The 14,528-nt window shown below is 45.2% G+C and overlaps 1 protein-coding gene across 2 annotated transcripts in view; it reads left to right on the top strand.

Moving 5' to 3' along the window:
* Positions 1 to 14,036, top strand: part of Tmc5 (transmembrane channel like 5) — a 50,393-nt gene extending 36,357 nt beyond the window's left edge. For both annotated transcript variants that reach the window (XM_052200378.1, XM_052200387.1), the window contains 7 exons: positions 3,634 to 3,709; positions 3,926 to 4,059; positions 6,210 to 6,383; positions 9,948 to 10,026; positions 11,644 to 11,748; positions 12,935 to 12,977; positions 13,990 to 14,036. In XM_052200378.1, coding sequence (XP_052056338.1) covers positions 3,634 to 3,709; positions 3,926 to 4,059; positions 6,210 to 6,383; positions 9,948 to 10,026; positions 11,644 to 11,748; positions 12,935 to 12,977; positions 13,990 to 14,036 — 658 coding nt within the window. The remainder of the gene's footprint in view (positions 1 to 3,633; positions 3,710 to 3,925; positions 4,060 to 6,209; positions 6,384 to 9,947; positions 10,027 to 11,643; positions 11,749 to 12,934; positions 12,978 to 13,989) is intronic.
* The last annotated feature ends 492 nt before the right edge of the window (positions 14,037 to 14,528 follow it).

Raw genomic sequence — 14,528 nt, 5'->3', positions numbered from 1 at the left:
GTTATGCCCTATGTCCACACATGGCTACACCCTCAACAAACACACAAACACACAAGCTTGTACATACAACCATGTACACACACACATGCACACACACATGCATACACACACACACTGGCCAGTATGATTGATTGATGTGATTGATTGACTGGTTGACTGACTGACTGACTGACTGACTGACTGATTGATTGATTCATTGATTGATTGAGACAGTGTCTCATTTTGTAGCCTGGCTGACCTGGAACTCACTATGTAGACCAGGATGAACTTGTTGAACTCACAAAAATCTCTGCCTCCCAAGTGCTGGGATTAAAGATGTGTGCCACCATGCATGAACTCAACCGTTCTACTTTCTGGAATTTTTTTAGCTGCCTATTGATAAGCACAGTTGAAAAATTGTATTTTTTCCTTTCTCCATGCAAATCACAGAGTTAGCCTTTTTAGATTTTAGGATATCCTCCCCATCCCACCTCCCATTTTTTTCTCTCTCTCTACCGAGTTCAAGCCCAGGGCCTTGTGCTTGCTAGGCAAGGGCTCTACTTCTAAGCTATATCCACAACTGTGAAAATTGTCTTTAATGATGAGTTTTTAAAGAAAACAGTGTGATAACCAAGGAGAGTGTGCTGGGCATGATGCATGAGGTAAGGGAAACAACTTTCCCAGTCTCTGCCCCTGCACAGCACCGCCAATCTACCAGCTTGTCTACACATCACCCAAACCATCATCTACTTAATATTTTCTTTTAAGTTCTTTGATGCCTTTTACTCAATTCCATAAAATATTTACTCAAATACACAAAATATATAAAAGTTGTATTAATTCTTTGAGAATTTCATATATCTTGATAATTCACCTTCCTGCCATACCCCCCACTCCCCCCACCCCCTCCAGATTCAACCCCCATTTAATACCTTACCCAACTTTGTGTCCTTATTTCTTCTAAGTCCTATTAAGACTGCCTATATACATGTGCATGTGTGACCAACCACTGGAGCCTGTTAGACCTAGGAGGGGCCACACCCTTAAAAGCAAGTTGACTCTCCATCTCCTGGTAGATATCCATTTCCACTAGCTCCTCCTAGCTAAGAGTGGGATTTTGTGCCCACTTCCCTTCTCCAGTTTGAGATTTTGTCTGGCTTGAGCTTGTTCAGGTCTTGTGCATGTTGTCACAACTACTGTGAATTCACATGTGTCCAAAAACCACTATTTCATTGTGGTCATCCATTATCTTTGGCTTTTACAGTCTTTCTACACATCTAACCACAATTTCCCATGAGCCTTGGAAGAAGAGGATGGGATACAAATGTCCCATTTAGGGTTAAGCACTCCGAAGTCTCTTATTCTCTGCACCTTGACCAGTTGTGAGTCTCTGTTAATCAACATAACTGCTAAAGGAAGCTTCTTTACTGAGATTTGAGAGATGCCCTGATTTGGGGTATAACAGTAAACCATTAAGACTCAGCTTAACACTGTGCCCATTTATCAGAGTGATAGTAGTTGGAGCTATGATCTGTCTAATCACCTACTCTTAGCTCCAAATGCAAGTTCCAGGGATAAGTTTCACTGTGTGGGCAGACCTTAAGTCCAAGCAGTGAGTGGTTGGTTACTTCTATAACAGTTGTACCACTATTGCACCAATGGGCATATACATATGCCAGGCCAGTCATTATTGCAGCTTCCACAGCCCACAACTGGGTGAAACTAGTGATTACTTTTTTTCTTCAGGAGCCTGCATAGCACCTTCTAGCACTAAGAAATTTAGCAGTAAGCATAAAGCTTCCAGATGAGCACCAGCTCGATTTCTCCATGTTCCGTGATGTCTTCAGCAATAGGATCTTACCATCAATCCCTGGAAAATGACCAAGAGAGTTGGCAATAACCTGTAATATTGGGGGGTGTCTATGGGACCCAACTGGTCAAGACTACTCCAATAGAGACAACCCATTCCTAGCATGGGAGGGGCGTTATTTGTTGTTCTGTGGTGTCTAATAGAGGCATTGTCACCTCATTACAAGGTAACTGCACTTCAACTCTTTTTTATACATGTGTATGCTCATAGCATAGAGGCTTCTGCAGTAGTTGCCTTTCATAAGACTTGTTCAGAAGATCTTTATTTTAGTTATTGCTGTCTGTACTCCTGCCTCTCCCTTGCCCTCCCATGCCTTATCATGTTTAACCTTTCTTGTTTCATTAATCTCCTTTCCCCTTTCCATCCCTGCTGCTTTCTTCCTCCCTTTCCTTGAATGTCCCCCTCCATATTAGCTTTGAGTCTTTCCATATGTGTTTCATTCAAATACCCACGCAGGTCGAGAAACCACTCAAATATATTTTAAATCATGTTTACTTTATTATCATAAATGAAAAACTAGTGCCAGATTATGTAAATCATAAGGTATTGGAAAAATTGAAGCACCATTGTCCCAGTCAGTCCTTAGACTCTGACTATATGTTTCTGTCTTCTGAGAATGTCAATTTAAAGACTGTTCTTTATAAGTGTGTAGGTGGAGGAGGTGTTCCAGTGGGTGGAAAAGTAAGAATGCTTTTGGACCTGAGTTCACATCTCAGCACCCACATGTAAGCCGTTATGGGCCACACATGCCACTACAACTCAGCACTGTGTTGCAAGGAGACAGGCAGATTGTTAGGGATATTGCTGGCCACCAACCTAGGTGCATGTTTGGTGGGAACCCCCCTCCTCCCATCTCAAAAGAGTAAGATGAAGAGTGATGAGGAAGGACACCCAATGTCCTTTGAGCACACATATGTGTGCACCATTGCACACACATATTTTATACACACAGATAAAAATTAAAACATTTTAAAGTGTGGGGGTTGGCAGCTGTTGGGCATTAAAGCCGTCCTGGCACCAAGCTTCCTTGGGAATGCTGCAAGAGAGTTGGAAAGACTTTCTGACCTGTAACTCAGTGCACTTTATTGTCTAGTCCCTGCAGGCTTTCTCACCTACCATGGAAAGGATGGGGGCCACACATGGAAGGATGACCTCACATTTGGGACATACTACATTAGGGCACGTTGAAGGGCCTCTGATGGTTTAGTGGCTCTGCCGTGGGGTAGAGGGATGTTCTCTCTTTCTCTCTGCAAAGCCTTCCCAGATCTGAGGAGGGAGCAGGCATGGTGGGATGTCTCTGGTCTGCTGTTATTCAAATGATCCTCCTCTACATTAGTCTCCTATGACACCACACATCTAAAAGGACACTTAGCATGGCGAAATACCATAGTCACAGTGTTGGCAAGTGGTTCCTTCCAAAGACCAGGAGGTCAGAATTTGTCCCATGCCTCTCTTTCTAGCTTACAGCTGGCCTCGCCTTCCTTGTGTCTTCACAGTTTTCCATCTGTTTGAGTCCTCCTTGCTTCTCTTAAGGACATCACTCATACTGAGTTAGAGCCTATGACAGTGACCAAGAGCCTACCCCATTCCAGTGGAATTCCTGTTTTAACAACTCTGCCTCTAAATCCAGTCATGTTATGAGGAACTGTGGGACAGTGTGTGTGTGTGTGTGTGTGCTAGGTCTTTACACATGAATTTTAGGGAGACATGATTCTGTCCCTTGCCTCTGCCCCCTGTTTTCCTTGTGTTTCCCCATGTCTCTGACACTCCTGTTTTCCTCACAGGCTTGGAATCTTCTTCTGCCCTCTGCTGCCTTTTATCCAGATGATCACTCTCTTCATTATGTTCTATGTCAAAAATGTGAGTTGGACCCAAGTCACGACCAGTTACTTTCCTTTGGTAACTTATGACCTGGCAGGGGGTGGGGGAGATCCCAGCTGGGAAAGGGCTGTGGGGAGGGTTCCAGAAGCCCAAAACCGGGCGGCTGTAAGTAGATGGTGGAAGAATTGGCACTTGGAGGGGGTCCCAAGGGCTGCAGTTGGCCATAGGTGGAAGGAGTTTCATTTCTCTCCTCAGGTCAGCCTGATGATGAACTTCCAGCCTCCAAGCAAGGCCTGGCGGGCCTCACAGATGATAACCTTCTTCATTTTCTTGCTCTTCTTCCCGTCCTTTGCGGGCGTGCTGTGCACCCTGGCTATCACCATCTGGAGGTAGGGACTGTGGCCTGCCTACAGTTTCAGTGATGGGGTGGGTAGATGTCTGTTTTTAAACGTGGGTTTTATCATCTAGCTATGAAGACAGTTAGTTGCCACTGAAATCATAGTTTGTTAATCACAGTTCCCAAGAACAGAAGGTTGTCCATGTTGTGCAGGGCCCCGTGAGGGAAAGGCAGACAGGGTAGTCAGGAGGGAGGCGGGCTGAGGGTCAGGGAGCCCTTACTGTGCTTTCTAGGGAAAGGAACAGATGAGGCAGGGATGGCCACTTTGGATCTTTTTAGAAGGTTCTACAGCCTTGGGGGCTTATGGGTCATTGAGACCCTGACCATGGGGTAACTGTAGCCTGGGGACATGCTCCAAACATGAAAGCCTGTTAAAAGCTGCCCTGCACTGCCCGCTATGTTTGGGGTACTTGTCTGCATAAGAAGTCATGCTTCTGGGCTGGAGAGATGGCTCAGTGGTTAAGAGCTCCGACTGCTCATCCAGAGGTCCTGAGTTCACTTCCCAGCAACCACATGGTGGCTCACAGCCATCTGTTACAGGATCTGATGCCCTCTTCTGGTGTGTCTGAAACAGCAACAGTGTACTCATATGAATAAAATAAATCTTAAAAAATAAAAAAAAAATTAAAACTTAAAAAAAAAGTCACAGACAGGCACACTCAGAAATTACAGAAAATTAAAATTTGCCCAGTTTAATTTATTGTAATGTAAACATCAATATATATGCATATATATATATATATATATATATATATATATATATATATATATATATAAGAAGTCATGCTTCTTAGACTCGCCCTGGGAAAAGAAGTCTCCCCAGTGTCAGTAAGACTCTCAGATGGCAAACATGAGGACAGAAACTGGGCTTAACACAGAGCTCATGTTCCTGGGGTAGCCCGAGGACTAAGGGCCAAGAGGGGTGGGGAATACATCCTTCCCTGGATTTATGCTGTACATCCTACACCATATTTAGGAACTATTTCCTCATTTCTGCCAAATTTCCAAGCTTCCCAGACTGGGAGAGTCCACTTCCTCCACAGCGAGAGGGAAACGTGACTGAAGTGAGGCAGAGGTCCTGGCTGAGCTGGCGTCTCCTCCCTCAGGCACCATCTCACTGCAGCCCCAAAGCTCCTGCCCCATTTCTAGGGCCCAACAAGCCCCTTTCCATATGGTCAGAGTCCTCTCTCCGAAGGGCTCTCCCCACTTGGGTGTCAGCTCCGAGGTCAACTCTAAGCATCCTGGACACCCCAGGCTGCTGCTGGTCCCTTGCCCCGTTCCTTTCTGAGGCCCACATTTCCATCCATCATTCTGAGGTTCACAGTTTATCTCTGTGAGCTTTATTGTATGCATGTGCACCGTGTGTTTCCCTAGTGCCTGCAGAGAACAAAAGAGGGTTTCAGATTTCCTGGAACTACTATAGATGGTTTGGAGACACTTGCTGGGTGCTGGGAACTGAACCCTGAATAGCAAGTGTTCTGAAGCTCCCAGTCATTTACCCTGTCCCAATCCTTACTTCTTTTGTCATATCTATTCCCCACCCTCTCTCTTCTTCTTTTCTTAAAGATCTATTTATTTATTTCATGTATGTGTTTACACTGTCATTCTCTTCAGACACATCAGAAGAGGGCATCAGATCCCATTACAGATGGTTGTGAGCTACCCTGTGGTTGCTGGGAATTGAACTCAGGACCTCTGTAAGAGTAGTCAGTGCTCTTAACTGCTGATCCATCTGCACACACACACACACACACACCTTAATCTTCCAGTTTCTACTCATTTGTAACAGCTGACAGCACCTGGACACAATGTCACACGTGGCTTCCATAGCTAACAGGCTTCCCTCTTGGTGGGTCTTAAATCTCACTACCAAGAAAATCTCTCTGATTGCTCCCAAGATACTGCTAGATCATTGCCTGGAGTCCAGATTGGCCACTGTGGTGGATGATACCACTGCTCTGAGAGTTGGTCCTCAGTTGACACATAACACCAGGCAAGGCTGAGTGAGACCGCTTTCCATGGGAGTAGAGTGTGGGGGGAGCAGGCAGGACCTTCTGTGTCTAGAGCCCAAGCCCAGAAGGGACCCGTGGATTCCTGCATCTGAGTCTCAGGCAGCAGGTGCTTTTCTGGTTTTGTCTTCAGACTGAAACCTTCGGCAGACTGTGGTCCGTTCCGAGGTCTGCCTTCCTTCATCCAATCCATCTACAGCTGGATCGACACCCTGAGCCGCAGGCCTGGCTACCTGTGGGTCGTCTGGATCTACCAGAACCTCATTGGAAGTGTGCACTTCTTCTTCATCCTCACCCTCATTGTGCTGTAAGTGGGGCTCCTCAGGAAGCGAGGGGGGAGGGCAAGATGACAGGGGTCCCAGGGATGTTCATTTGGGATGAAAAGCAAAGCAAGCAGAGTAGTAAGGCCGGGCCTTCTCGACTTTTCCTTGACTAGTTTTCTGTAAAATGTCATTGAATATTTTTATTTGAATTTTAATATAATAAATATTATTACATAAATATTTATTTTATAAGCATATTATATAAATATTTAATATTTAAATAAATGTTAATGTTTAATATAATTTATTTAGTTATTTATTTATGAGTACACTGTTGCTGTCTTCAGACTCACCAGAAGAGGGCATCGGATTACAGATGGTTGTGAGATACCACGTGGTTGCTGGGATTTGAATTCAGGACCTCTGGAAAAGCAGCCAGTGCTCTTAACCGCTGAGCCATCTCTCCAGCTGCATTTAATATTTTCATATCTAAGCTTTTTTTGTATGCTCTACAAAGATAGTATACTTACTTCCTCCCTTTTGCTGGGAACATAGCTCAGTGGTAGGGCATGAGCCTAACATGTGCAAGGTTTAATCCTCAGAACTGGGGAAGAAAAAATATATATATCAAAATAAATTTTTTTTTGTTTTTTCGAGACAGAGTTTCTCTGTGTTAGCCCTGGCTGTCCTGGAACTCACTCTGTAGACCAGGCTGGCCTTGAACTCAGAAATCTGCCTGCCTCTGCCTCCCAAGTGCTGGGATTAAAGGTGAGGTGTGTACTACCACTGCCTGGCCAAAATAAAATTTTTAAAAAGAATGAAGATGTGTGAGAATTTTCAGAAAATTTCCTTTGCAGGTTATGAGATGTAAAACTGGCCCAGGCTTTGTTGACATTTAGGGTTTCTGCATTTTAATTTTTAAAACTATCCATTTCTGACTTCTTATGAAGACTCATACTCACTGGGTTCACTTTCCTGCTTGGAAGAACTGGTTGACCAGCTTGCTGCAGCTTAGCCCCATGGCGTGAGACAGGGTTGCTTTTTGTGGAGAGACACAGGACTCAAGGGCTCAGACCGTTAGAGCTGGTCATGGATTGCAGACCAATGCCTGTGCTTTGCAGATAAGGGCAATATGTCAGTGATAGGTTGGATGCCGATACAGGCTTGGTGCCGCACAGCCTGATGGTGGAGGCAGAGGCTCCTGGCTCTCCATGATGCCCCCTCCTCTACACCGCAGCAGCAGCAGCAGCAGCTGTGACTGACACTTTAGAATGATAAACTGGCCTCCAGATCTGCTGTCTCTGCCCGGCTTCTCCTTCCCTGGCCCTTCTGCTGTCTCCCTTTGTTTTTCTGACAGCAAATATGTGTGTGACAGAGAGAAGGTTTTCTTACACAGAGCGATCCTTCAATTCCATAGGCACCCACTATCTAGCCTACTATCTCAGTCAGTTCTGATCCTGGACCCAGATGGCATCAACCTCAGAAGTTAAGGGCTCAGTTTGCAAAGCCCAGTTTAGATGCCAGGTTCAAGACCCAAGTGTCACCTATGGTTCTGACTGGCTTTGACTTTGAAGGTTCACATAATCTTCTTCTCCTATCCAATACTTTGCTAAAATGACTAGTAGAGCTCAGGAATTATCTATTTAAAATGTCCAGTTTATGATAAAGGTTGCAACTCAGGAAGCCTATAGAGTATGTGGGAGAGCATCCGTGCCGTTTCCTAGAAAGTATTCCTTATCAATTTTTGGCTACTGGTGTTTAATTCTGTTTCCAACATTTCCCTCCTCTATAAGGTCACAAGGGACAAGGACTAAGCAGTCCACCTATTGCCTTATTTTAGACAGAATGTTATGCGGCCTAGGCTGGCCTTGAACTTGCAATCCTCTTGTTTAAACTTATGTCCAGCTCTTCAACCATGCCTTATCTTTGTGATAACTAATTCTCCGCCTTTAAGGCCCAGAGTCACCAAACATCTGATGTGAATTCAGAAAACATTCACCACTCTGAATGTCTTAAGAGTGTTTAAAGCTGTGCATAGGAATCAGACACAAATACGAAGTCCTTCTGTTCATTACACCAGAAGCTTGATAAAAACACAGAATCTGGGGGTTGGAATGGCTCAGTGGTAAAGTCCTGGCTGTGTGGGCATGTGTGTTGCAAGATATTTCCTATCCATTTACACTGAGGCAGTAAGAGGCCAGTGATTGGAGGGGAGAGAGGAGGAGGAACTAAGGGAGAGAGAGGCTCAGTGGACCTCAGGAACAGAACAGGGAAGGAGACACGGAAATCCAGAAGGCTTCAGATATATTTCTGGTGTTTTGGAGAGGTTAGAAATATTGGTGTAAGACCTTATCGTTGTAATTGGCTTTATGAAATTGGGAGTTTCTTATACATAAATATATTTGGTTAACTATTCAAGTTTAAGAGTCATGCTTTACTGGATACTTGGAAGGAGTGGGTGCTGGGCAGAAGCATGGGACTCCCACCATGTACAGAGTCTATGGCGGAGAGAAAACACAGCTAGGATGCTGTGAGAGCTAGCTGAGAGAGAGAGTCGCCCTGAGCAGGACTCACCAGGACTTGGTGCAGAGGCTTGGCGGGGTGGTACTCTTTATTAGCTATTTACCCTTACACATGTGGACCTGAGATCAGGACCCCAAAAGCTGCATATGACAATGTAACACTAGGGGAGCAGAGACGGAATCTACGAGGCTTAGTGACCAGCCCCCTACCAGTTGGTGAGTGCATTCTCCAAGGAGAGTCTGAAGAACAAACTAGGGTGGAGAGCAATACAGCAGGATGCTGGACTTTGAACTCTGGTTTCCATGCACGCATTCTCTCTCTCTCTCTCTCTCTCTCTCTCTCTCTCTCTCTCTCTCATGCGCGCGCACACAAACACACACACACACACACACACACACACACACACACACACTGCAGAATCTCAAGTTCTACTAAACCCAAATATGTGGAATATGTGTTTGCAAAAGAAGAAAAAAAAAGAAAGAAAAAACTTCCAAGCGATGTACATCACTTCAAGTTTGAACAGCACTGTGAAAATCACATAGTTTAGCTACCATACTCAAACTTTATGTGTTTTAAAAATGTGGATGCCTGGTCCCTGCCCAGAAAATGTGAGCCTGCTTATCTAAGGGCCAGCCATGATGTGAGGCTTATTTCCCCCATCCCAGCTGTGCAGCCAGCTTGAGAAAATGCTGCTCTAAAACAGTGGGTCTCAACTTCCTAATGCTAGTGCCACTACCCTTTAATACAGTTCCTCGTGCTGTGGTGACCCCAACCATACAATTATTTTTGCTGCCACTCCATAGCTGTAATGTTGCTACTGTTATGAATCATTATGTCAATATATGTATTTTTATGGTCTCAGGTAAACCCTGTGTAAAGGGGTTTGACCCCCCAAAAGCTCATGGCCCACAGGTTGAAAAGCACTGCTCTAAAGTACTTAGCCTGCTACCCCATTTTGACTTCTTGGGGACACACTTGAGTCAAAACCCATTTGCAAGCAAATATTCCAGTCCTTCGGTACCCTGCTAAAATGTAGAGTCTCAAAGCACTGTTGAGAGTGTCTGTCATTTCTTCTCTTCCAGAATCATCACCTATCTTTACTGGCAGATCACAGAGGGGAGGAAGGTCATGATCCGGCTTCTTCATGAACAGATCATTAATGTAAGACTCCCCTGTCCCCCCTGTCCTCCTGTCCCCTCTCCCTGTAATACCTCCTTCCTCCTTCTGGCTCATCTGTCAAGAGTATAATAGAAATCCCCAAACATATTCCAAGACAGAGAGAATAAACAGTACGGTGAATCTCCACGTCCTCATCACCCAGCATGTGTGTGCATGTGTGTACTTGTGTGTGCAGGTACACAGGTATGTGTATGCACATGTGTGGAAGGTCACCCATCATGTGTGTGCATGTATATACTTGTGTGTGCAGATACACAGGTATGTGTGTGCACATGTGTGGAAGGCCAGAGGACAACCTTGAGTGTCATTCCTCAGACTCTGTCCACATCTTAAAAAAAAAAAAAAAAAAAAAAAAAAAGACAAGATCTCTCATTGGCCCGGAACTTGCCAGGAAGGTCAGGCAGGCTGGTCAGTTAGTCTAGGGATCTGCCTGACTTCACTTCCTCCCCTTTGGGAATTGCAAGCACAGGCCACCGTGATTGTCCTTTTTGATAGGTTCTAGTGATGCAACCCACTTGTGAGCACGTCACTGATGGAGCTGTGGCTTCAGCCGCCGCTGGCACCTATATACTGTCATTTCATCCCTGCAAAAATGACATGTATATGTTCATGTGTTGACTACCTCCCTCATCACCATGACACAATACTCAACAAGAAGCAGCTGGGGAGGAAGTACTTATGTTGGCTCACAGTTTCTGTCTACCATGGCAGGGAAGATAGGGCATAGTTCATGATGGCAGGAGCATGTGGCGGAGAGCCCTCACGTGTTGGCAGATCGGGAGGCAGAGAAGTTGGGCTAGAGGCAGAAGCAGGACTCACCTCCAAGACTGGCCCCCAGAAGCCCGCTTCTGCAGGTTAGGCTGCACTCCTTAGCAACCACCCAAAAGATTACCACTCCTGGGGTGGCCCTTTCTTCTGGGGAAGTCTGGTGGGTGATGGTAGAAGCAAGAAGGGAAGTAGAAAGTGGTCTTGAAGCAGAGGCCACAGGAATATTAGCGTGAGCGGCATTTACACGGTTACGTTGTTGAGGTAATTGTTACAAGCAGGATGTTAAAATCAGGGGAGGGCTGGAGAGATGGCTCAGAGTTAAGAGCACTGACTGCTCTTCCAAAGGTCTTGAGTTCAAATCCCAGCAACCACATGGTGGCTCACAACCATCCGTAATGAGATCTGATGCCCTCTTCTGGTGTGTCTGAAGACAGCTACAGTGTACTTACATATAATAAATAAATAAATCTTTAAAAAAAAAAATCAGGGGAGAAGTTGGGGTGACAGAGCCTGTGTGAAGCCGGGGTGACACAGCCTGCATAGAGGAGACAGATATGCTTACCTGGCTCCCCACACAGGAGGAATAGTTCATACATTCCTGCTTTAGGACTCACAGGTAAGTGATTCCGGCTTCCTGGGAGAAGAAATGTTCCCTCTGTTTCTCTTTGAACTGTTGAATCACAGATCTCAGCCAACACCAATAACCTCTCTCATTAGAGGAAGTATGGTGGTCATTTCCTTCCGGCTTGTGGACCCCTTTTTATTCATACCTTCTTCACCTTCCACAAGCATGTTTTCCATGCTTTACTCTTCATTTTTCCTTCTTGGCAGGAGGGCAAAGACAAGATGTTCCTGATAGAAAAATTGACCAAGCTACAGGATATGGAGAAGAGAGCCAACCCCAGTGCGCTTATTCTGGAAAGGAGAGAGGTGGAGGTGAGGCCAAAGCTGCCCTGGGTACACACACCTGCATCCTGTGACAAGTGTATTGGACAGCAGACACCAAACTTGGGTGGTGGTGGTGGCGGCGGTGTGTGTTTGTTTCTATGTAACAGGCTCTCTTGATGTATAGCCCAGGCTAGCCCTCTTGCTGTATAGCCCAGGCTAGCTCCTGTTCTATCCTTTGTGTGTGTGTGTGTGTGTGTGTGTGTATAATATATATACACATACACATATATTGTTTGCTTAATGCCTGCACAGCATGGCCCAGGTTATGGGTCACTGTGAGCTGAAGAATGTTCTGCTCTTGTGGAGTTCACACTTGTTTTAAATCACCCAGGAATACCGAGAGTATCCCGCTGAGTAGTTAGCCCCTTAGTGCACATTCTTCCTGATCTTTACCTGGGCAATCAGCAATCACGCCTTTGTCTACCCAGACTTTAATGAATGGACTATCAAAGTACGGTTTTCCTAATTTTTATAATCATAGTATGATATCCAAGTGGTTTTATAGCTTTCCCCTCCCTGGGCACTGCATCTTGGACATAGTTGCATTCTGGGCATGTTTGGACACTTGAGTTATTTGGGGATTTTCCAAGTACTCAAATGAGTATTGAGTGAAACATTGTATTGAAACTGTAACTGTGGTGCTGTGAATAGAAACCAGGGCCTTGTGCATGCCAGGCAAGTGGTCTGAGACACACTCCTAGACCTGTTTGTTAAAGTGCTTTATGTACCCCAGACATGTACATCTGCCCCCATAACATGTTGTTGTTAATCGATATCCTTGTAACAAACTTATAAAAAAATTTTTTTTGCCAATTTCTATTGGTGTCCTGGAATGTACCAGTAAAAGGTGATCTTTCCTCGACTCAAAATGTTGAGAACATAATTTACTATCATTGTAAATTAATATTGTCAGCATTGCCCATCTCAAATGGCCCCAGGTTCTAATATATTATCTGGCATGTCACAAGTGCTCAGTAAGCATCCATGGAATATATGCAGTATCTGCTGCTAAAATCTAAACATATTGGATATTTCTGTGGTTGACGCTTTGTCTCAACCATAACGCCTTCGTTTTAAGATAATGGGAGGCTCGCAGATTGTACCATCTGAGCAACAAACTTAATGTTGGCATTCCCCCTCCAGTGACATGGCTGTCTGTTTTCTTTATTTTCAGCAACAAAGCCCTTTGCATTTGGAGGAACTTGGTGCTGCCCCTGGTGAGTACCAGAACTGCCACAGACAGAGAGAGACCCAGTGACAGAGCCCAAGGCGGAGGGTGGGCTGTTGCTCTTCAGCTGCAAGCCTGACCTCAGATGATTTTGCTTTTGTTCTGGCCTAACGCAGAAGCTCACGGTGTCATTAGAACTCTGTTCCTGTCTGTTCAGGTCACATGTTAGCTCTTTACACAAAAGCCGCTTTGTAATGATTGCAAAATAGCATCGCTAACACCTCATAGCTTTTCAGGGTCAATCTGGTGGGAAAGAGTCAGGGAATTTAGAAACTTCCTTAGTTTCATTCAGTCTGATGTGTTCATCTACAAACCCATTGCTCTGGCTACAAAAATGAGACGGTACCTATAGCCATACCCAAGTCACACGCCTCATCTACTGTGCGGCTGATACAACCATACACATCACAGGGACTGAGAACAAGCAGCTCAGGGTCCCAAGTCAGGGTCTGTCACCAGGGAGGTCACTGGGGAGGCAAACAAGCCTGCTCATTTTTAGACTAGTTATGTATTTTTGTGTGTGCATGTTTGTGTGCACGCATGTGCAAGGAGACCAGAAGAGGGAGTTGAGCACCCACTATCACTCTCTGCTTGTTCCTTTTTGACAGGTTCTTTCTCTGAAGCTAAAACTTGCATTTTCTTTAGTTAGGCTAGGAGCCAGCAAGCTCCAGTGAACCCCCTGTCTTTGTCCCTCCCTGTGATATCTGGGTATATAGGCGCATGTGGAATACCTGGCTTGGTACATGGGTTCTGGGATCCAAACTCTTGTCCTCATAATGGTACAACAAGCACACTTTCCACTGAGCCGCCCCTCCAATCCTGCACTTATTTTTTAAACAGTATTTACTGACAACAGCCAATGATGGGAGGTCAAAGGGAGAGTCTAGAAACTAAAAAAGGAGGTGAGAAGGCAGGCTGGAGTCTTCCTGACCGCTCTGAGGGAAGCCCTTAAGCTGGGAATTGTGTTTCTACATTAACTTCCCTTTCTGTATTCAACCTAGACCTGCGATTGAGGCGGTCAGTGCAGGAAGAGAATCCCATAGCCTGATCGCTCTTGTGTGTCATGGAAACCAGATGCCAGTCAAAGGGGACAGACGATAAACAGAAATGAGACCGCCTCCATGACAGTTGGCCTCCGGAGCTTCCCAGGAGTGGAATCCAAGCCTGAGGCAGAGGAGTCTGGTCCACGGTGCAAGCAGCTCAAGGAGAGAGGGCATGCTTTATTTCCCGCCTGGACTGCCGATTTTCCTTCCAAAACAAAATACTTCCAATTTTCCTATTAAAACTGTTAAAATGTTGAAATTGTTCCACAAACATCTGGGAAGAGATGTCCTGGGAATGTTGCATTTTTATCTTTAAGAGTACATGTCTGCATGGTGGGGTCTTGACGACTCTCTTCCCAGACCTGGCAAAGGTTTAGAAACTGGTGCTAATAATAATGGTTCATAATAAAAAAAAAAATGTGATCGTTAATCTGGAATGCAAAGCCTTTGAATGGTATAACTTGCCTTGGCCTGTGACTTTGAACTAGCAACAGCCC

This window comes from Apodemus sylvaticus, chromosome 1, assembly GCF_947179515.1.
Source record: "Apodemus sylvaticus chromosome 1, mApoSyl1.1, whole genome shotgun sequence".
Lineage (NCBI taxonomy): Eukaryota > Metazoa > Chordata > Mammalia > Rodentia > Muridae > Apodemus > Apodemus sylvaticus.
The sequence above is the reverse complement of the archived record's forward strand: the minus strand, read 5'-3'. Positions and strand labels throughout refer to the sequence as shown.